Here is a 24490-nt window from a genome sequence, read left to right as displayed (position 1 = left end):
CATTTTCATCATAAATTCTTCTGTAATTGAAGTTGGGCTTTGCTATCAATTTTTTGCTCCGGCTGGGGTCAGTAATTATTTTAACATCAATATGTTTTCTGACATTTTCAATTGTTTTGCCATACACTGAATTGACCATCAATTTAAACAGGGTGTTATCAAATTGGCTCAATGCAGATGTTCGAAGCTCTGTGTTTGTAACAATATATGGCTTCAACCATCTTGAGTGCCTGAACCTCAAGACTTTTCCAACTTTGGTCACTTGAACACCATGATTCATCAGGAACTGGAGGTTTTTGTAATATATGACATAATCCTGTTTCGGCTCTAGAGTCGTCATCAATTTCTTCTGTTTAGAGCCAGGTGAACACTTAACCTCAGGAATTGGGGGCAGATCAGAAAATGTGTTGTGTAAATTATCTGGAATTGTCAGATCAACCTCTAAGAACAGGCCATAGTTACTGCCATCAAAATTCTTAAGATCCTCAATATTGAAATCTTCCACCCACTCAAGCCCTGCATATGGCAATTTATCCATCATAGCATAACAATAGAGGCTGTTGGCATCTACATACAGTATATAATTTGATGGCAGTACTGGATCATAATCAGGAATATATTTGTTATTTGCTCTGGCATATCTCTGAGAACATTGCACCATGCCTCCTCTTATACATTGCTCCATAAACAGATACATGTCCTGATCCTGGATCAGATCCAATTGCATTTTAGTGTTTAAAAACATTGCAGACCATGCTAGGCCCGGAGCACTGTAAAAATATATTGGATCCAGCTCATAATTTTCCATGGAAGATTTTCTAAATGCCTGCAATATATCAGCTAAGAGGGTCACATCAAGTTTTAAATAAGCCTTGTGATAATCACCAAATGTCTGGCATTTTAAATTGTTCCACATCAACTGGGCATGGTGATAATCTTCATCAGTGATTCCAGATCCTCTGATTTTGCTGTAAAACTCTTGTTGTGGTGGCAGAGAACACTCATCAAATTTAGAAAAATCTGTAACATAATCATATGGATATACACCCTTCCGCCTAATTAATTTCAGGTCCTGATTTGGAAACAAAGCACATGTGATTTTGAATTGATCATCAGATAATTGAGTGGCCAGTGTAGCCAGGCTAGCCGATAAAATTCTGTAGGAATCAAGAAATCTTAAGTGAATAGAAACACCATTAACTTTAATTATTTTGTTAATGGCAATATATTTCTCATTATTTTCAGCTAAAATATTTAAATTTTGCTTGTCAAACCCCTCGTACCTGATTAAATGATGAAAATCATAATTGGATGCACCATGGCAAAATATAGGAACAAATTTTGGTTTCTGGATTTGAATATTGCAGCTATTACACAGGGCCATTAAGAATTTACCATCTGTATGAGAATGGTGATGAACCTTGATATTTGTATCTGAAAATTCAGAATCACATACCGGGCATTTTTCTGCATTGTTGAAATCTTTAATCTGTTCCTCTGTTAAAGGCAACATGGACTTTGATTTTAATAAGATATTAGATGCTATGTCATGGCACTCATTTTCTATTCTATGTGCAAATTCTTTGATGGCATCTGCTCCCATGTATAAATATTCTTTACTAACCACACCACCCTGTACAACCACATAATAAAAGCTGGAAGGTTCATGTAGCTGGTATGGTGTAATTGAAGATTCATCAGGATCTGGGCTACAGAATGCAAGAGGTTTGAGATTTGATTCAAAATCACAGACTATATATGCTGGGTGTTCCAACAAGGCTTCAAATGTTTTGAATTTTGCATTTTCACTTGGCTTAGGCATAAGCATATGAACAGGTTTATGATTCCCACAGTATTTCAGATGCTCAATTAACTTGTTTTTAGCAATTTCTGCATTCACTTCACAAACACCATTCACCATTTTTTGACCATCAAATACAGACAAACATCTTCTGCACAACTTGAATATTCTATGAGTTTTGTCTAGTTGTGTTCTGACTAAAGCTTCAAGATTATGTATCAGAGTGTAATGATTTGTGCCATCCCGTTTAATTAAGAGCAGATCAATCGGAACAGCAGATTCATCATCAAGTGTACTGATTCTGAGAGGATCTATCAAGCAATTTTCACGGCCAGTAGAACAAGTAAATACATTAATAGATAATTGTTTGCCATTGATGTGCCTGGCCTTTTTTTCAAATTTATCAATATTCTGAACAGACATTGGATATTCTAAGCCCTTCATTGCTTCATCAAAATCATTTTCATGTTGTTTATAATAACTTATTCTCTCAGGATGCCTTGAAACTGGATACAAAGCAGCTAAAATACACCACAAAAAGCATTTCTCGTCATTATTTTTTATATTAACCACGGCTGTTTTGTTTTTGATATTGGCAGGTAATGGCACATAAGTGGAACCTTGTAATGGGTTGAATTCAGAAATATTAACATATAACTTGTGTGGAGAACCGCATAGGCTACATCCAGACTCTTTTGCTGCAAATTCAGAGTGTTTAATATTCAATTGATCTATCAAACTGCTTATTATTTTGTCTGAATTTGTATTTGAGTATACAGGTACAGTTTCTGTTATGTAGGGCTGTGTAAATTTTGTGCCATTTGGCTTCTTATATTGTGTAAACAATTTGAGGGACAGCTTATAAGAGCCATTTTGTGCATTTAGAATTGCCTGCACATCAGGATTTATACTGTTTAAAAAAGTCTTAATTCCACATCTTGGCTCTGATACAAACCGGTAATCCCTTAATTGGCCATTAAGACTGCTATGGATGGGTTCATAGCGTGGCTGCTTTGCCGGTCCAGCATTAACAGGTGCTTCATGCTTCCTTTTCAGACCAGATGTAGATGGTTGAGGGGGCAATATTGATAACTGTGCAGAGCAAGTACCTTTATGTGTATATGTGAAGTATTGCATGCTATATTCTCTATGGCATTTAGGGCATATTTTTGTGGGAGTTCTGCATTTGTCTGGATTACAATTCCTTTGATGCTTAGCCCAATTGGGGCTGGATATATTCTTATTGCATTGATTACAATGTTTTTGATTTGGCATTTTTGTTGTTGTTTATTATATACAATTTCCTGGGGTCCAAATCAAAATTCTATGCTTAATAAAAAATATCAGTTGGGTTCAGCAGTGTGATTTGTATGTGTGTATGTTAATATTTTTGGCTTTGGTATTTTTGTTGTTTGTTTATTATATAAAATTTCTTGGGATTCAAATCAAAATTCTATGCTTAATAAAAAATATCAGTTGGGTTCAGTGCAGACAAAAAAAAACTGCATAGCTCTATGTCAATTAGTTCTTGAGATAATAATTATTTTGTATTTAGGAACCACTTTGGCCCCCCCTGCCAAAAATTGGCTTTTATTGCATCAGTGTATATTGTTTCTATAACCTTACTTGGGTTATTCCGCCAAATTATATGCTTCAAGTCTCCTATACTTTGGTGGAGCCTGTTCAGGTTCTATCCCCCGCGATGTGGGTTCCACTGCCGATCCAGCAATGGTGAAGAATCTGCACTGTGTTCTGGCTTATATAGATTTATAGAGCCAATAGAAACCCTGCTTATTTAAACCAATCAGAAAACACCACATCATCACATTATGTCATAACCAATTAATCAGAAAACAACACATGCCTAATGCATAATATTAGGTAATAATTTGTTGCAAAACATGATGCAATAGAAATAAACCAGAAATAGGCCACAAGTGGACCGGAAGTGGACCGAAAGTGGGCAGAAATGGGTAGAAATAGCCGAAAATAGACCGGAAGTGGGCAGAAATGGGTAGAAATAGCCGAAAATAGACCGGAAGTGGACCAGAAATGGGTAGAAATGGCCGAAAATAGACCGGAAGTGGGCAGAAATGGGTAGAAATGGCCGAAAATAGACCGGAAGTGGACCGGAAGTAGGCAGAAATGGGTAGAAATGGCCAAAAATAGACCGGAAGTGGGCAGAAATGGACCGGAAGTGGGCAGAAATGGGTATAAATAGCCGAAAATAGACCGGAAGTGGGCAGAAATGGCCAGAAATGGACCGGAAATAAATATGTGTGGGTGTGGGTGTGTTAATACGTTTGGCGTAGTTTTAGGTGTGGTCAAAAAAATATCAAGAGGGGCATATTTTTAACAGGTTTATGGACAACAATCTCACAGAAGTGCCTTTTATAAGTGTAGGCAAATCAATCTGAGGGGGTCATACTTTCTCAGGAAATTCCCGAGGGTATTTTTACAAAAATCTTGGATTAGACAGGGTTCCACACTTGAGCAAAAAACTCATATGGGCATGTTGAGCAAGTTTTAAGTGTAGCCAAATCTGCATGAGGGGGGGTTCATACTTTCCGGTCCTGGTTGTACCACAAACCCTACTACTATCACCCCCACCTTCAGCCGTGATCAAGAAAGTGTGGGGCCCTAACTCCACACCAAAAGTCCATTATCTAAAATCCTTACCTTAAAATTAATAACTTTCCCAAAATAACTTTCAAGATATCAAACTCTCGCAAAGAGGCGTAAGCCATGTGACTTACAATTTGAAACAGTAGTTTAAAAACACCATGAAGGTATAATTTCAGATATTTGCCAGAAAATGCGCTAAAAGGAAAATGTGAATTTTGGGAAAAATAACACCGTAATGTAAAAAATAAAAAATAAGAAAATATACCAATTTGAAAAATATATATCAAGGTCCCTACCGATTAGGCATAAATAAAACAAGAATATCAGGTGTAATTTATTGTATTAGTAACAGTGAGTCCTAACCTAATTTTCGGCATAATCACCACCGTTGTTCTGTCATTTGTCGTAGCATGGCACTAAATTTTGTATGCCGATGGTATATGTGTCTGACAGCAAAGATTGGAACTATCTTTACCGTAACGTAGCTGTCAAATCCTTGCCCTGCCAGAAACCTCTTCAGTTAAACAAAGATATGAAAGTCGGTCACAGGGAGTGGTCTAAGATCTTTCGCCTGAAGTGATGCAAGGGGCCCGTGTGTACTCAGCTGTTAGGGGTTTGTGCACATTTGATTGGCCTTCCATGAATTGTCTGCACCATCGTCTGACCATACTATCACTCACGACGTCCGGTCTGCACAAATCACACGATTCCTGGTGGTTCTGTGCCAAATTCTGAGCGTGCAATGTAGGCTACATCGCAGTCGGTGGGAGACTTTATGAGAGCTGCAATCTTTAACCTAGAACTGTCCTAAACCTGCTGCATTGCAACTGTACCAGATTACAGCTACATGCCACTTCTTCCTGCCTTCATGTGTGTGTGTGTGTGTCGCTCTCCGACCACTAGTGCTGCGTATAGGCACCATTGGAGCTTTTTTCAGGATGCCCCTCGTATATGAACTTTCAGAAGCTTTTATTATTAGAGTGTTCCTGTTTTAATGTGTTGGTTAGCTAAATCGGATATCTATACAATGCAATTCTATAAATTCCTTGCGTTAAATTTCTAATACTTACATACCCTTTTCGTCAGCATTAATGGTATAACTTCATGTTGTCAGTTTCACAGCACTTCACTTGGATATACTGTACTGAAGCAGAAATCCCATCGATAATGTAAGGAAATATGACACTTTATTTTGTTCGATTCAGTTGTTTCACTTATATGCAAGAGTTAAGTTGTTTGCTTTACAGAGAAGAGAGAAGTAGCTTTATGCATTGAAAAATGAGTCCGCACTCATAGTTTTTGCAAACAGAGGGTTCCAAACCTCAGTGGAAATATCAACATATAATACTGAGAATGTACCGTGCGTCCATTTCGATCTGCAGCCGAGAGATCGGGAGAAACGTGGCGGGCGGCGCTGACGGAGGTGCCGACATTTGCAGCCTGTAATGCCCGCATATTTTTATGGACATATGCAGACATTTATATAAATATTGCAAAACTAGCACTAACCTGTGTTATAAGAGTTGTTCAAAGTGATGTCCACCTACACGCCTGGGAATTTCTGTACAAATTGCCTACACACGTCTCGACACGAGTCTGTTTTCACGTAAGTGTCATACATAAAAATTCTTTGTTCTAACGTGAACCTTGCGGCTGGCATTCCAATCGTCTGACTGACACAACACACATACACACTGCAATAACACAAACAAGTAACGGCAAGTAACCAAGAATAACACTCTTACGCACAGTACGAAATTAACACGCTCTTGGTTTACATCTGCCTGCCACTATATTCACAGCTCTGTAGTCGCGAAGGAACAAAAAACTTGAGCTAGGAGATTTCGGATTGCAAGGAAGCTCACGAACACCATTAGCTTTTAACGGTTCGTCTGCAGCGTAATCTTGATACAGTGTTGAACATTCGAAACCTCCAAACGATCCCCATCGACACAAAACTCTTTCAAGGATATAAACTTAAGCAGGACGTTACTGGTCAAAACTATGATTAAAATGTTTTACAGAGTATTATCTGTGGCTCTTAATATAATTTCTAAAGCGTATTTATTTGTGTATATAAGGGTGGAACTTGGAAGAATTACAGAAGAACTTTTGCGTGTTATAACACAGGGTAGTGCTCGTTTTGCAAGATATCCACAAAAATAAGCGGGCATTACAGGCCTCAAATGTCGGCATCTCCGTCAGCGCCGCCCGCCACGTTTCTCCCGATCTCTCGGCTGCAGATCGAAATGGACGCACTGTATAAGGAGAATGATAAATTACAAATTGTATTTCTTAATCAATCACTCTTCACTCTTATCTCATTTAGTCGTAACTTTAAAAATAATCAAGTATTTTATTTTAAACTTACTGTGTATGACAAAATTCCATAATCCTTCCTTAGCTTGTGAATTTTAATAATTTTCCAAATTCACTATTTTGCAGTTTGAATTCAAATCATAGAGAATAGAGAAATTAAGTCAGTTTAATAGAAGATAATATTGGTACTTGGCAAAACCATACGTGGATCTGTATGAGTATATTATTTCCATTTGCAAAAACATCGATGTAGTTTAGTTTGTGATTGTCAGGGAAAAATGTGAATTTTGTCCTGGAAAACCTGGAAAAGTCAGGGAATTTCATTTCTGCTTGTTTGTAGCCACCCTGATATATATATATACTGCAACGACTTTAGGGTTACCAGATGACAAACATAAACTCAGGACATCGTTAGATTGCAAAAAGTTAAGTTTCGACGAAGTTGCAGCACTTTGAACACACATGTTGTGCTTACTGTTGTTTTGGTGAGCTTATAGATCACACACCCCTGTAAAACAATTTTACACCATTTCCGTGTAACTAATAATAGGCCTCATTATAGGCAAATGTCTCTTGCTTTATAAAATAATAACATAAATTGACACGTTGCCTCGGTGTTGTTTCTTCCAGGCCTGAAGTCAGGAAACTGTTTCTGTAAGTCGTCACTAAAAGCACTTTTGCGTTTCGGAATGGTTCAGATCGCTGATCGACAGAACTGCACTTCTTCACTACCATGTAACTAACAACTAGGGATGGCCAAAAAAATCTGGATTCGGAAAATATACTATCCGGATTTCGGAGCGAGAAGAATTACGGAGGCAGAACATGTTCTGGAAGGATAACTGATTACAGAGGAAATGCGAATTTTGGAGGGAAAATGGATTTTGGTCCATATTTTCAATAATTGTCTCGTGAATTTAACAATATACTTTAATCTACCAATGCAATGTCAGCCTGTCTTCCACGTAGTACACCCTGGACTGCATTTAGCAGACTAACGAGTATGGCGTCTGGACGCGCAGCCAGTACAAACCTACGTGGAGCTTTTTTGTGGTTTTGTGATCTGCCCATGTGTGTTTGTGATTGTACCTTCATCTGCTTCATCTTATTCAAATTCATCCTCATCTTCGCGATTAGTCAAAAGTGAAAGATAAGCGAAGCTAAATACAACAAATAAATCAAATCAATTAATGCAATATGTCGTTCAACTAATAAAGTATGGGCTATGATAAATTTCTTCTTAATTTAAACGGATAAGATAAAATATCCCCTGTACAGTCACGGACACTTCTGTGTTTTAACAATTCCATTAACTTTCAATGGAATTGTTGCAACCCAGAAGTGTCCATGACTGTACAAAGCAAAGTACATACTGAGCAATTGAAGGGCATCAGGGAAGGGACACACAAATGAGAGAACAAAGGAGGTCATATCAAGATTCACATAGATTGATTGAGTTGGTGTTTTAAGTCCACTTTATGCACAGTAAGGCTAATCGGGACTGGACCTACAGTTTAAAGTGTGAACGAAGGATAGGAATGATAGGATGATGATGACATCGGTTACTTTCGCTGTTTTTTTCTAGACTGGAGGGGATAGAGGAGAATTTTAATCAGAAGATTATGTGAATGGATTACCCATGCATGCATATATTCTTTTAAAAGACAAGAGAGAGGAGGATGGGGGTAATACAAGCAGATAAAAATTGTGGAAGGGAAAAATAAGATGTACAATAGCAATGGGAAACGGTGAAAGAAATACAAAGGAATTCAGGAGAGGGCGAGGGAATATCCGTGTGTGAAACTCAAATTTTATATCTGTCAACTCAGTATTTGGCTCCTGCCCAGCCGGTCAAAATTTTCTGGCACTGCGCATAAAAGAAGCCGACTGCGCTTAGTAATATAGTAGATTTCCCTTCTTTTATGAAATGATTGCACTAGTTTATGTTTTCTATTGACCATAAAATAATTGGTACAGGTTAAGAAAAAGTTGGTACATGAGATCAGTTCCGCAACAATGAGATGCAATCTCAATATTATTTTGTACGTATGATACAAGGGCAGCGACTGCGCCAGTATTAATCATGTAGGTGTGCTGAGGGGGCGTGGAATGAAATTTTGGGGGTGTGATATTGAAAATAAAGAAAAGATGCATTCTTTAGCCATTACATCAAATACCAATAAACATTTAATAGGCTTTTATGAAAATATGCCAATTAAACTGAAGACTACCAGTGACTTGTTTCAGTTTTGTTTGCTTTGGCCACTACAAGCGCATGATTTGTAATTTTAAACGAACAAAGCTTGTTTATGCACGCCAATATCCATATACTGTGTCTTAAAAAAGAAAAATAATTTTTTAACAAAAAAAATAGTAATGGTGGAAGATAGAGAACAACCACTAATATTTGTAGAGACTCCTCCCCCCCCCTCCTAATAGAGGAAATCAAATGCGGGTTCTCTTCAGATTACGATCAATGTCTGTTATCTACAATGACAGCGGTGTTACTCCATTGTGAGGACAAAGTTTTAGTAAGTCATACATAACGTGACATGGCAGATGCGGACGAAAATTAAGGGGTTCTGAAAAACCCCTTCGCACCTTCCACCCATGCATGAGAGCAAGAAAAGTTTGGTCCAAAGCAGAAAGAAATATATATGATATTTTGTGTTGTATACGATTTCATTGCTTGAGCTCCAAAGCACGTAATCTCAGGGAGCAGATGGAAATGATTAGATTCTTTCGGCGTCAGAAAGTGCTTGTGAATTAAACTGAAGCGCGAACTTGTCCAATCTATCAAAATATCGCTCTTGTGCAACTGCTACGACAGATAAGGAGCCATCGAGCAATGTGGGCATGTTTGGCCGAAACAAAGGACTGTTGCACAATACTACTGCAACAACACTGATCGCAAATTTCCTCCGAAATCCAGATTCCCACCAATATCCAGATTCCCTCTGATATTCCTCCGATATCCGGATTTTAAAAAATCCAGATTTGGCCATCTCTAGTTTGGATCCCACTTTAAACTGTAGGTCGAGTCCCAATTAACCTTACTTAGCCTGTACTCTGCCACATCTGTCATAATGACCGAAACTGGTGTGCACCAATCACACCATCCATGTTGGTTATTATGACCAAAACACATGGCTTGCACTTTGTTTTCATAACACACCATCTGTCACGAGTATAACAATGATGCACATAAGGCATGGGAGTCGGAGTGCACATAAAAGTGTTTTGCCTGTTCTATTTTTTTTACATGAAAGAACCAAAGGAAACTGAATTTGCAAAATAAAGTCCAATCACCACTTTGGTGCAGGACGAAGGAATTGGCAAAACATGTTAAGGAAAAAAGCTTGTGAATTTTATTGACAAAATAAGTGCGAAATACAATTTCTGAAATCTGCATGCATTCCGTTGCATTCATGTTTTGTTCTGATTACTTGAGTGTATTATTAGGGAAAATGAAAACATTAACAAATGAAGGAAAATTATGTACCTACTGAGGGATAGGTATATAGCTTGTTAACATGTGCCTTTGCTGCAGTTAAACAGTAAGCTAATAAATTTCTTTGTTCAGTTTTCAGGTGACTCTGTTGTGACTGGCCATGGGCAGATAAATGGGAGGTTAGCATATATATTTAGTCAGGATTTCACTGTTTTTGGTGGAAGCTTATCTAGCATACATGCTAAGAAAATATGTAAGGTAAGTGTCTGGATTACATATGTTTTTGCACATTCAATTCTTTGTTCCTGAATTTTACAATTTTCTGCATTATGCATTCAGTCTTCATGGTCCCAATGGAGCAAAATGTCACACAATTTTCCTGGATTTTAGTTCAATACTTTGTGGACTGGCCTGGCCTGAAGGTTTTTTTTTCCATAGAGAGTGGGTTATTTGGCTGTTTTTCAAAAATTCATAGTGTGTTTCTGAGTTTGTTATTCTTTACCAAACCTTTCTGAAATCTACAAAATGTCCTCTTTCCATAGATGTACATTATTGCAGGTTGCAATTTATAAACATTTTCTCACATTCATGAATGTTTTTCTGTGACAATCTTTTTAAAGATACAGCATTATATAATCATAACTTACCAAAAACACATTTTCTATATGTAGTATAGAAGTAATGAAAAATAACGTAAACATTTCCTCCTCAGATTCGAAATCAGATTGCAGAATCTTATCAAGAATGTACACAATTTGTATGTAAATTGTTCAACACACATCTCAAGACCACATGTGCAGGCGTCCATGACGGAGTGCTTAACATATGCTGCGATCCCAGGTTCAAATCCCAATCTGGTGTTGATTGTTCTTTGCGTGTGTCCCTTCATCAATTTTATCATATCATCATTCATCTTCATCTTTCTGATTAGCCAAAAGTGGCAATAAAGTGAACTAAAATAATCAAAATAAACCAATCAATTAATCAAGACCTTAAGATGAAGAGTGACAGTTTTGCACCAAGTGTGCCTTTATTACAATATCATCGGAAAAAAATCCCGACTGTAGAAGAAAGTATGAATTTCTCTCCACATTGCAAGTGGAAGCAGTTTTGAAAGTTCGTTATTAAGCTAGACACTATGTTTGAAAAATACGATGAATAAGAATTTGCAGAATCCCATGTATTCCTTATGGAGAACTTCAAGTTACAGCCAATCAAATGAGAGTTACGACTTTTTTGACGACCAGGAAAATCTTTAATGTGTCTATTTTCTGTTTGTGTGGTTTTCTGCACCATCAGAGTTTGATATTCCCAAGAAAACAAATTAAAATAATACTCCAATAAGCGTAATGCATTTCTCTTTGCCTCCTATGATCACCTCCCCCTTCTGTTACAGTGTTGCCAAACCTGATAAACATAAAAAGCTAAATTTCACCTTAATGGTGCTAAAACTGACATTCAAGGAGCTAGGTTTTCGAAAGCTTGATAAATTGTCACTTCGTGTAATTTTAGGTAGCAAGAAGAAAAGGGGGGAGGGGGTTTGCTGGTATTGCCATCAACTTTAAAGTGATGACAATTTATTCTTACTTTTCACCATCTAAATCTGGCGGTATCACCCATCTCAATAATCCATGGATGCTTGTATGAAATCAAAAATAAAGGATTCCCGGATAACAATATAATGTCATTATCACGGCCATGGTGCTATAAAAGAGTAACCAGATCTGGCAGGAGACATTTTTGCTTTGTTTAGATCTTTGAAAGAGCATCATGGGCTTGGACGTGGGGTGCTAATCGACAGAGAGTATGTTTCAAACATGTTTTTCAGTGATTTTTTCATTACTAAACAGAGCAAATACCTCTGTGTGATATAATAATCTTGTAAAACCTATCTAAAACATACGTAAAACCTAAAATATATATATATTAAAAACTTATAAAATGAAAAAGGTTAGATTTAGACTCGTAAACCTAAAATAGGTTCTAACAAGCAAAATAGGTTATTTTAGGCACTATAAACAATCAGTTGTTCACCTAAAATTCAAGATCTATTCATCGGTAGTCAAAAGTGGCTAAAAAATCAACCTAAAATAAAAGTGTATCTATGTAACAGTATATACATGTACCTATGGCATTTAGGGTCATTTCTGGAGCATGGTTTCCCCAACTTTCTTCCTCCAAAAATCTTTGGAATCTGAATTTCTTCCATTCTTAGTTGACCAGTTAGATCTTCTTCTTATTAAGTAAAGGGGAAAGTGATTTATCTTTTTAAATTTATCTTGTGTCTGATTCTCCATTCTCCTTGTGAGTGAATATTTTGGAGGGCCTTACAGTCAAATAAGTCATATCTTGTTCCATGAGAGTCTGTGCTTCCAATCATGTATTACAATATTATGTATCTGTGCTGAAAATATGTAATATGTGTATGAATTAGAAATGGACTTACTTAAATGATTTACCAATTCTAATATTCTACCAATTTGATAAAAATATTGCAAGTGTTCCTTGCAGAATCCTTATTTAAATCTTTGCAAATGGTCCTTGGCCCATATTCAACTTATAATTAAAATTAATAAGAACTAATTGTATTATTGGTACTTGAAAAATATGTCTGAGAAGTACATTGAAATATCAAGCATAGTAAATAAATTCAGCCATTGAAGAAACAAAAAGTTATATTAATATTAATTGTTCTTGAAGAGGATGGGTGGTTTTTAACCTCAAAATTAATGTATGTAATCAGATGACTATAATAAGTTTAGTTCATTTTAAGAGGAATAAACAACGCTGTTGATAATGTAAGTCGTAAGCGAGTTACTAAAGTTATATCCACGAAACTTACTTGTAAATGTTTTATTAATTTCAGTGGCAGGCCACCATCCACTTGGGAACTCGATGCTTTACTGTTGGGTTGACTTCCGGTTCCTGTTGTTTCCTCCCTTACCGCTAGAGGTGCTGGTGTAGCCATTTCGTCTGCTCGCTTGATGGGTTTGAGTTGTTGTAATTGCGGGAGCCAAACATGATGTTCCTGACCACTGTCGATGTTTAGCTCGTGCGGAAAGTGCATAATTGCATGCGTCTCTTTGATTTTTGTGTCGATTAGGGTGTGCGATGTATGTCTAACTGAAATTTTTGGATCCTGTGTTTGTTAAACTTGAGGTACCTTGCTAGTCTGGTAGTGGGTTGGGATTTTTTTTGCATCCGTTAAGTGCTGTTGTATACGCTCGTTGATGGATCTGATGGATCTGCACCTCAAGTATAACAAACACAGGATCCAAAAATTTCAGTTAGACATACATCGCACACCCTAATCGACACAAAAATCAAATAGACGCATGCAAATATGCACTTTCCGCATGAGTTGAACATCGACAGTGGTCAGGCACATCATGTTTGGCTCCCGCAATTACAACAACTCAAACCCATCAGTAGCAGACGAAATGGCTACACCAGCACCCCTAGTGGTAAGCGAGGAAACAACAGGAACCAGAAGTCAACCCAACAGTCAAGCATCGGGTTCACAAGTGGATGGGGTTGAAATTAATAGAACATTTACAACTAAGTTTTGCGGATATAACTTTAATAACTCTCCTACTTCTTATAATAAGTTTAGCTTTGAAACAGAAACTGTATTTAGATATTTGCTTTACAAAACTAAAGCATAGTATGAATTATAAGTTTATAAGCATAAAAATAACAAGATGAAATAATTTTGCACTAAATGACAGGCTGTTTGTAGATATGTGAGGTCTCTAAAATTATATTAATAATTTTACTGATAACCAATTCACTGATATGCTAATTACTCTGCCTGATGTTTAGTATGATTATAATAATAACTGTATTACATTTCAGTGTTATTAGTTCACATGGTATGCATACCTTAATCTTGATTAAAATCAGTTTCATCAATACTTAGAGATCTCTAACAAAATTACTCTTCATTATTCATTCATGCCAATACTATGCATATTAAACAACAGTTATTTTAAATTTGCTTTTAATATGTACTAATCGAAGAGGATGTTGACAGAAAACAAACATGCATGTAACTTCTTTTTTCCTTCAGATAATGGACCAAGCATTGCTAGTTGGAGCACCTGTCATTGGGTTGAATGACTCAGGAGGTGCAAGAATTCAGGAAGGCGTGGAGTCGCTGGCAGGCTATGCAGATATATTTGAGAGAAATGTTTTGTCGTCTGGTGTCATTCCACAGGTAATGAATCTGATGGGTGCTGTTTGCCATGTGAAATGGCATAAATGTCTTCCTTAGTAGAAAATACACTTATAAATGCATGCAGAATTGTAGTACATGTATTCTGATTTAAATTTAATATATATATATATATATATATATATATATATATATATATATATATATATTATATATATATATATATATATATATATATATATATATATATATATATATATATTCTAGTTTTTTTTACTTTTAACAGTGGTTAAAAGTAAAAAAAAACTAGAATGAATAAATCACCACTGATTAGCTACAAAAAAGAATATATATATATATATATATAAAAATCAAAGAAGGTAAAAGGAAACACTCACCGGACAGTAGAAAAATTCAAAATTTTCGCTAATTTCATAGCATCATCGGTGTGAGGAGAAATAGAACTTCCGGTTCCGTCTATTTCTCCTCACACCGATGATGCTATGAAATTAGCGAAAATTTTGAATTTTTCTACTGTCCGGTGAGTGTTTCCTTTTACCTTCTTTGATTTTTACTTAGCCCTTTTGGCCCTCCTTGCTTTTATCAATTATATATATATAGATATAGATATATATATATATATATATATATATATATATATATATATATATATATATATAAAATTTGTATATGTATATGGAATGATGTGTTTGTAGAGATGTCAATGGACTTCTTCAGAAATATTTTTCACACAGGTGTCACGGTGCCAGCAAGAAACCAGTGAAACATTGTGGTGGACTTCCTGTTATTATTTTGTTCTTTAATTGTGTGCTCTGTGTTCAGGAGTTCTAACTAGTTAATGATTGATAATTACAAGTACAGACCAACTTTACTATTAAAATAACTTTTATACATGAGACTCGGATGATGTTTAGAAAAATGTATTGTCCAGCATCAGCACTGAGCCGATATATACATATACCCATTTTGATTATGAATCTATTACTGATTCCCACTGATATCAATTCTTGAAAATTGTAATACTTAAAAGTTGTTCAAAATATTGGTTAATATTTGTTGGTTAGTATTCCACTTCTACTGTATGCATAAGTTTAACAGAGGTTTGTTTCAAAATATTCAAGAAACACATGAGAATATTTAAGTATCTCTTTTGTAATCACAAAATGCAGTTTTTTCACATACTATTATACATAGTATGTTATGCAAGGGGCAGTTAAATTAAACTGGGTCAGCCACCAAAACATTTAATTGAAAATGTATTACACCAAAAGTAATCTCCATAACTGTTATTACATTTGTCCCATTGGGCTTGTGATGGATCCACAACATTATCCAGTCACATACATCCTCATCCGAGTGAAACTGATGTCCACAAATGTCTGCAAAGAAGGGGAAAACCACAAATGGAAAAATTTTTCACTTCGGGGATGTTGAAATTTCTCAACCTATGAGGCACAACCCACTGCTGAGTCCTGAAAGGGCATTTGGTGGGTCGCAAAGTCAGGCTCGAAAATGTGTCTTAAATACCTATTGCATTTAAATTACCAAGATATATTGCTTTAACAATTTAAATTCTACCCATGTTGTACGTATGCTAAACTCCAAATGTATGTTATTCATGCTCTACGATTGCACAATAGTCACATTAGTTCGGTGAGTAAAAAAAAAAATGTTGTTTTCAATTTCAGCATGTGTGTTTAGTTAGGTGTTGGACTAAAGTAAATTAGTATTTTAAATTACATACTTACTTTTCTAGAATAAAGTATGTGTAATTTGTTTAACCAAGCATAAAAGAGGGCTTCCCATAAAGTGTAATATCCTTCAAGGTGAGTACCAGACTGAAAAAGGTTGAGAACCACTGCTCTAACCAGATTAGAAGAGTAGGGGTGGACATCATCATGGAGAAGATTCCATCTCAGAATCTCTTATGCCACTGCCACTCCAGCAACAGACATGCATCGATGAATATCTCACCCTCCAGCAGTCAAAAATCGAACCACACCTTTCTGCTCTTATCCGCTTGCCTTATAAATTAATTTCCAAAATTCAGTCCCAATTTTTGGAATTTTTAAATCACATTTCTTTGTTTTATATTGTATGCTCATTACTAAGAATACATATCTTACTTGAAATATAGTAGAATATCTATATATATAAAATTTATGTTTTATTATCTTGAGTTAACTCTGGCTACGCACACATGCATGAAAAATAAATTTATTTTTACAGAATGTTTATGTTGTAGTGCCTCTAAATGTAGTGCCTCTAAATGTTGTATATATGAAATGAAAGTTTAAACAATTCAGATCACTCACTTATAAACATTATGCATCTATATTTAACAAATTTTATTATCCCGAGTATACTCGGGCTAATGAAGATTATACATTTTTATCATCATAATAAATGTAAGCATAATATATTGCCTTTAACATATGTTTTTAAAATATTACTGATTGAAAAATTTCTGATTCTGAAGTTATTAGATAATAGATAGGCACAGTGTGGTGAACTCTGAAGAATGGAGCTACACATAAGGGACATTGTAATCTGAGCAGTAGTAACGTGATTCACTGCGAATCTTCTTGCCTTTGGTATCTCTTACAATGCTACACATTCTAAGCATCAAGATGAATAAGGTGCTGCTTCCAAATGGATATTTACTGTACTTTGCAGCAGAGTTTCTCTCAGTTTATAGGGGATTAAAAAATGGAATAAGAAATAGTACAGGGTGTCCCACAAACGGCGCAACTGGGAATTAAGAGTGGCATTACTTTGTAACCGAAACCTGTACATACATAAGTCATACACCAAATGTTAGCCCTGTCCAAGTAGATATTTTTAAACATAGAAACAACAAACGGGTTGCAGTGTTGTTCATGCAGTGTTGCCAAATGTAAGTGAAAGTGTAAATTTATTTTTCCACAAAGCATGGAAAATTGCATGTCAAACATTCGTACGGAAATTTGGACGTCAATTTCCACCTTGGGTAGGTGGACTATTTCGCCATCTATAGTTCAGAGAAGAAAACCGATCGTTTTCATGTATAGCCAATCCTGAAATGCCTCGTAAAGGCGTACCGGTCTAAATGGGTGTTTTAAAAAAAAATATGAGGTACAGTGGCAACACTGTTGATGTTTGAAGGCAACAAAAGGTGTGTTTAGTGATGGTCTATGACATGGAAATACTGGAAACCGGAAAAAAAAGAAAATGAAAATTATGGTGAAAAAAGTGTTACTTACCTACTCCTGGCAACCATGTAATGCACATAACAGGCAGTGTAGCTTTACAAAAGATGTTGAAAATGACAACCATTTTCCCTGAGGCATTCATCAACACGTTTTATCATGTTGGAAGCAACTTTATGAAAGGTTGATTGGTTTATATTGTTAATGGCTGTGCAAATGTTTATTTTTAGATCATCAAGTGTTTTTGGGTTATTAATGTAAACTGTTTGTTTCAAATAACCCCACAGAAAAAATCTGGAGACGTCAGATCCGGGGAGCAACTGGGCCATAAGTTTTTGCTTATAATGCGATCGCCAAAAAACTCTGCCAACATGTCTAAAGTTTCATTAGACGTGTGACATGTTGTGGAGTCTTGTTGAAACCAACAATCACGTTCCAACAGAGAAATAAACTGTGATAAGGTCACAATAAACTATTCCATCAACTGTTGTGTTGAAAAAGAATGGACCGATTATTTTTCTCCGCGAAATCGCGCACCACACACCGATCTTTTGTGGATGAAGTGATTGTTCATGTAACAAATAGGGATTGTTACTTAACCAGTGTCGAGAATTTTGACTGTTGACATATCCATTTAAGTGGAACCATGCTTCATCCGTGAAAAAAACCTTATCCAAAATATTCACACCATTGTCTCTAATAAAATTTCTAAACCACTGGCAGTATCTTACACGTGTACCTTTGTCTGCTTCCTTCAGTTCTTGCAAAGCCTGTACCTTATATGCACGTAGGTGCAATTGTTTTAACGCTCGGTGACTTGTTGTTTTTGATACACCTGACTGTGCAGCAAGTTTACGAACAGATTTCCTGGGAGATTGTGATATTCTCTGCTCCACATCTTGCAGCACACCTTGTGTCAAAACTGGTGGTTGTCTGTGTTAGGGTTTGTCATTAACGGATCCTGTTTCATGAAATCTGGAAACCAGTCGATATATCGTCGAATTTTCTGGAACACTGTTATTCGGATGTTTCTCGCGAAACACAGTTTTTACACTAGCGTACGATTTTGAACAAAAATAATGTTCCACAATGAACACCCTCTCTTCCAAAGAGTACTTCATTTCACAGAACAATTCTAATCTTCCCCTACGAACAATGCGAAATGCACGGCTCAAACAGTTCTGAGTACACAACTAACTGATTCTTTTGTTCTCGTTCGGTGGGTGCTCTTATCGCATTGCATGGTTGCCAGGAGTAGGTAAGTAACACTTTTTTCACCATAATTTTCATTTTATTTTTTTCCTGTTTCCAGTATTTCCATGTCATAGACCATCACTAAACACACCTTTTGTTGCCTTCAAACATCAACAGTGTTGCCACTGTACCTCATATTTTTTTTTAAAACACCCATTTGGACCGGTACGCCTTTACGAGGCATTTCAGGATTGGCTGTACGTGAAAACGATCGGTTTTCTTCTCTGAACTATAGATGGTGAAATAGTCCACCTACCCAAGGTGGAAATTGACGTCCAAATTTCCGTACGAATGTTTGACATGCAATTTTCCATGCTTTGTGGAAAAATAAATTTACACTTTCACCTACATTTGGCAACACTGCACCCCGTTTGTTGTTTCTATGTTTAAAAATATCTACTTGGACAGGGCTAACATTTGGTGTATGACTTATGTATGTACAGGTTTCGGTTACAAAGTAACGCCACTCTTAATTCTCAGTTGCGCCGTTCGTGGGACACCCTGTAGTTTCATCCTATTATACTTGGATAATATAAGAAGTGCACCTGGTACCTGCCCTAGTTTACTCGGGATAATAAGGCAAGCTGTTAACTCACCTCCATTCTGATGTTGGATGAATATATGTATCGCTAACATCACTTTCTGCACAACAAGTGTGTACATGCGAGTTGTCACTGTACTTCGCTCCTTCCCTACAGATGCCACTATGGCTTGTAAGCAACAGTGTTACCAACTTTTGCAGTCCTTGAGTCCTATGTGTGGTGGCCTGCTTTCATTTGATTGCCCCTTATATCTAGAGGCATGCATATTTCATTTTTGACATGAACACAAAATGTGGAATAAAACACTGTAATGTTCATTTCTCATGTTTTTGAAAGGTATGAGGTGCATTTTCCTGCAATGTTTTGTCACAAAATGATGCGAAATGAACTAGAAAACATGAAATAAACTTAAACATGAAATTTGGAGGTTATTTACAGACGCATCACTTTCTGAAGTCTGAATTGTCATGTGAGTTTTTGCAAATCGTGGAAAATTGATTAATTCTGCTGTGAATATTTGAGAAGCTAAACTTGGACTCCTTTACACAGGAAAAACTTAATGGTCTATTAACTATATAGATGTGCTATTAGAAGTGAAATGTTAATTTTGTGTAATAAGTATAATTTTGAAATCAAATATAGAGTTATATTCACGATTTTATATACTGCTTCTGATCCTGAAAGGTGCCTAGTTTTCATACCAAAATCTTGCTATTTTATTCACCAAAAATATGTAGCTCCAGTTATATACCATTCCTTCTGTTGTTGAAGTACCATCATGATGTTGAATGTTTCGAGTAAGTCTTGAAGAACCTTAAACAATCATATTTTTATTGTATAGTTTCGAGAATGTTTGTAATTGCTGAAGTGTTTATGTAATGTACTCTTTACAGATCTCTCTTATCATGGGCCCATGTGCTGGAGGTGCAGTATATTCGCCTGCTGTTACAGACTTCACGTTCATGGTTAAGAATACATCCTACTTGTTCATAACTGGACCCGACGTTGTAAAGGTGAGTTATCTTTAGCTTCCCTTTAACTTAGAACATAGACATAAAAGTAAAATTACTAAAATAATTTTAAAAGCCTATTGGGAATAATAAAGGGATATTATAATGTAAGGTCTAAATCACCATCCCTGAGACCTTCTGTAAACAAACGGGTCTCACCGATTCGATCTATCACTCCGCGTCAGCTGATCCATGACCGCAATCATCTGCTGTTACACTCATAGTTCGCCGCACCTATTCATTTTATATAAGAGCCTCTGAATGTGAGAACCCGTTCTCAAAACATCAGACGAATATGCAGCCGCATACATTGTTACTCTCCCGGTCATTCTCTCTTTCATAACCCTGAAAACTGCAGACACTGACACACCACTGCACTGGGATACCAACTTAACCACTTAATTTACTGGTTTCTCAGGATACTACTGACAGAACGTTACATAAATATTGAGTAGAATCTGTTTCTCACCCCTTTTCAAAGGCTGTCCTTGCTGGTGTTTTGAAAACAAGTTCGGAGTAAACGGAGACTTTCCCTCACGCATAGAACTCGGCATGTTATTTTTCTAAGGCTAAGTCAGGCAATATTACTAAGTTGCACTACTTCCTTGCTGTTCACATGATTATTTTTAGAAAATAACCAGTGTTATAAAATATCATTATGTACACAAATCTCTAAGCTCATTGAAAGTTATATTACTACAAAATGTTCACACTTATCTTGCCTTGCCATGTCACCAAGTTATTTTACGAAGTGCACTATATTTGGCGGAACAAAAATCGTTATTAGGATGCTTGTCAAAGTTTCCAACCGCAATAAATTTACAAACTTTTTGTCTTGTTTTGATCATCATCAATATATTTATTGGACTTACTGCAATGCATATGGCTGTTTATGCCCATTACATATTATATATTATATTTTATTTACATAAGATACAATTTACATAAAATGTACAAACAAATTCCAAATACACTCCTATCTATATCAAACCTTAGAAATATACATTACCATGTTATATCATTTTGTCTAAAAAATGCAAGTAAAATATATTCAAAGAAAGAAGCCAAATTTATGGGAAATGATTACTGGTGCAAAGAGTTAACCATAAAGGTGAAGCAATAAGTAAAAATAGACAGAGCATTGGGTTTAAAGTGAGACGTCATTTGCGGCAGCGTATCCCATACTACAAATTGGCCATTGTTTTATCTTACGTAATGAATGCTGTAACAACGCTGGTTTTTCGTGTTGATTATTTTACTTCTATGAGTTTGCAATGCTTTCTGCATACAGGTGGTTTTGTTTACAGAAGGTGTCAGGGTTTGTGATTTGAACTATAGTTCCACTTCATTTCACACAATTGTTTCTATAATAATTGTCCAAAAAGTTATGCAACTTAGACCTTTAACGTACGTAACTTTTGTGCAAAAAGCTACAGACATATGAAACTTACACTGGGTAATAACACTCTGTACCTATCTTTTTGTAGGATAAATTTCATGTCTTTTCTTTCATCTGGGCATTGATTGAATAACATTGCCAGATGTCTGGCACACCTGGTACTGCCCTCTGGCACGACTAACGTTGCCAGTACATCTTTAAAAAAAACAACAAAAAAAAAACACTTTTTTATGAATATGTCAAAATTAACCCTGTCTGTAATGCATAAAATGGATTGTGTGTAATGCATCTATTCCTTTTTGTACAAAAGTTGCGTGTGTTTAAAGTCTTGGTTGTATGACTTTTTAGACACCCTATATATCTGCATTAGATAATTTGGTTTATTTGTTTGACATTATTGTGTAATATTAGGACTGATCCGATATATCTCTTTTCAACAAAACCAATGCTAATTCCCACCTACTGATGCTTGAACATTGTAGGAATTGTGTTCAGAATATATATAAATGTTAATATTGATAAGAAAAGAGGAGGCAATATGTAAATTGTACCTTCAGTTGGCTTTTCAATTTCAATTTTCCTTTATTAAATGGCGAAGTTCAGCCTGTGGCTGTTCTACCACCCAACGCCAATGGATACATATACATACTAAGGCTGTGTCCGAAAGGTGCAAGACCGTACTTGAAGCGAGCATACTTCGAGAATGATCTCGCAGTACGGTCATGTAACCGAGGACATATTGGTTTTCCAATTTTAAAACACTTGTTTTTCACCACAGAAATCACATAGCATTTGCAAATGTACTTATACATACATTTCCACACATTAGAAGAACTACAACAAACAACTAGCTGACTTTCTACCTCCGCGATGTCAAACAAATGAACAAGTCCGCTTGTCACATGACCGAGCCTGCAATCTTGGCATGCTCTGCACTGTGGTCTTCATCAGTGGTGGCTCAAGGGGTAGAGCCGCCATGCCATGGCACTACCCTCAGAAGAAACGCATACCTCACTAAGTATTGTTAAATGAAAACATTGATAGTTTACAAACAAGGAGATTCGAATCTTGCAATCGGTCAAGCTAACGTGACGACCGCCCCAACCTCCTCTTAGCGAGGAACATTTCCACCATGAGCCGAGAACAAAGTGGCAGGGGGGTGGGGTTAGCCCATAAGAAACCTTGCCCGTCGTGGCCTGGTACGGCGGGGGAACTTTCGCAGTGTTGCCACAGTTGCCACCTACAGAGAAAAGTCGCTAAATACGACTGATTTGTAAGACCCGTTGGGGAAGGGAAGTAATTTCTGCCTTCTTTTGGAGAAATGAACCTAGTACTTTTCCAAAGCTAAATGAACATTTTTGATAATAGATAGATGCACCAAGAAGACCATTCAGACTTTTTTAAAAATATAAAAGTAAAAAATTCTATGATGATGCGAGTTTCCTTTGGCATTTCGACAGTTTCTTTTCATAACAAAGATATTTTCGACATCCAATTAGAATACATGTGTATGGAGGAGGAGAAGGTTATATTTTTAGGGAAGTGTCCTGTAGTGTATAAATATAGGTTAGTGAGTAAAGATGAATCGGATTAGTACGTTATTACTGAAATACACGTTGTTTTCCACGTGACCAAACGAGGATAAACATCTTGGCCAGTGGCGAAACTGCAAGGGGAGGGGGCATTGCAGAGGGTTTTTTTTTTTTTTTTTTATTTATTATCACGGCACTACCCATCATAGTTGCTGCCGGCCGCCACTAGTCTTGATACCTCGCCAAGACCATACTCCAAGTATGTACTTTGTACCTTTTGCACAGAGCCTTAATACACTCTACATACTAAATGTTTGTACAAATAGCAAACAAACAAAAAAAAGAAGAAGAAAGAAAGAAACGTAAAAAGACTGAGAACAAAGGCTCGTCTATATATTAAAAAAAAGGGAAAAAAAGATTGAAAACAAATACACAAAAGATACACAAATTAATTGACACAATTGTGCTTGGTGTGATATAGTTAAGACTAATACAAATTAGTATTATGTAAAAACATATAAATGTTCTTAATATACGAGAAAGGACAAAATATCGTCACAGGTTGGCAACATGTGCCAAGTAAGGGGGAAAGTAAACAAGCAAAATGAAAATGAAAATACTTGTTTTTAGGAAGTTGGTTGAGAAGTGAGAGCTTATTATTTGTGAGTGCTGGAACACTGATATTGTTCATTTAACAATATATTTTTTAGTTTGTCTTTGAAGTTGTTGCAATTAGTGAGGGACGTCATGAAAGGTGGAAGTTCATTCCACGCTTTGCAGCTGTTGCAGCTTCACATATTGCAAGCTCAACAGAATAGCAGCTCTGACTGTTCTGGTCCTCCGTCATGTTAGCAACTGGAAACACCTCCACTGATTCTGCCATGCTTCCTAGAATGGTGGCACCCTTCATCCAAGCACATATTAAAGCTGTTTTTTTAAAAAGGCAAAAATTTCAGAAGTCTGGCATCTTCCCTGATTGCCACTGATCGAAAGTAATGGTCTTGTTTTATAAAAAGACATGTAAAGAATTAACTAAAGTTTCACTCACCTCCCATCAATATTAAAGAGTTAGCAGTGAAGAAATAATTTTCTGTTTTGGAAAAAATTAACTTCCTTGTGCTGATCAAGTGTTTTGAAAATTTGGTTGTAGGATGGGTGAAATCTGCAGATAATC

General features: G+C 36.3%; 1 protein-coding gene across 1 annotated transcript in view; it reads left to right on the top strand.

Moving 5' to 3' along the window:
- LOC145985703 (propionyl-CoA carboxylase beta chain, mitochondrial-like) overlaps positions 1 to 24490 on the top strand; it is a 68091-nt gene that overhangs the window by 23183 nt on the left and 20418 nt on the right. The window contains exons 3-5 of the mRNA XM_083119768.1: positions 10329 to 10454; positions 14266 to 14412; positions 20269 to 20388. Coding sequence (XP_082975894.1) covers positions 10329 to 10454; positions 14266 to 14412; positions 20269 to 20388 — 393 coding nt within the window. The remainder of the gene's footprint in view (positions 1 to 10328; positions 10455 to 14265; positions 14413 to 20268; positions 20389 to 24490) is intronic.

Source organism: Lepisma saccharinum, chromosome 3 (assembly GCF_977018435.1).
Source record: "Lepisma saccharinum chromosome 3, izLepSacc3.1, whole genome shotgun sequence".
NCBI classification, from domain to species: Eukaryota; Metazoa; Arthropoda; class Insecta; order Zygentoma; family Lepismatidae; genus Lepisma; species Lepisma saccharinum.
Note: the sequence above shows the minus strand (reverse complement) of the source record. Positions and strands in the feature narration are given on the sequence as shown.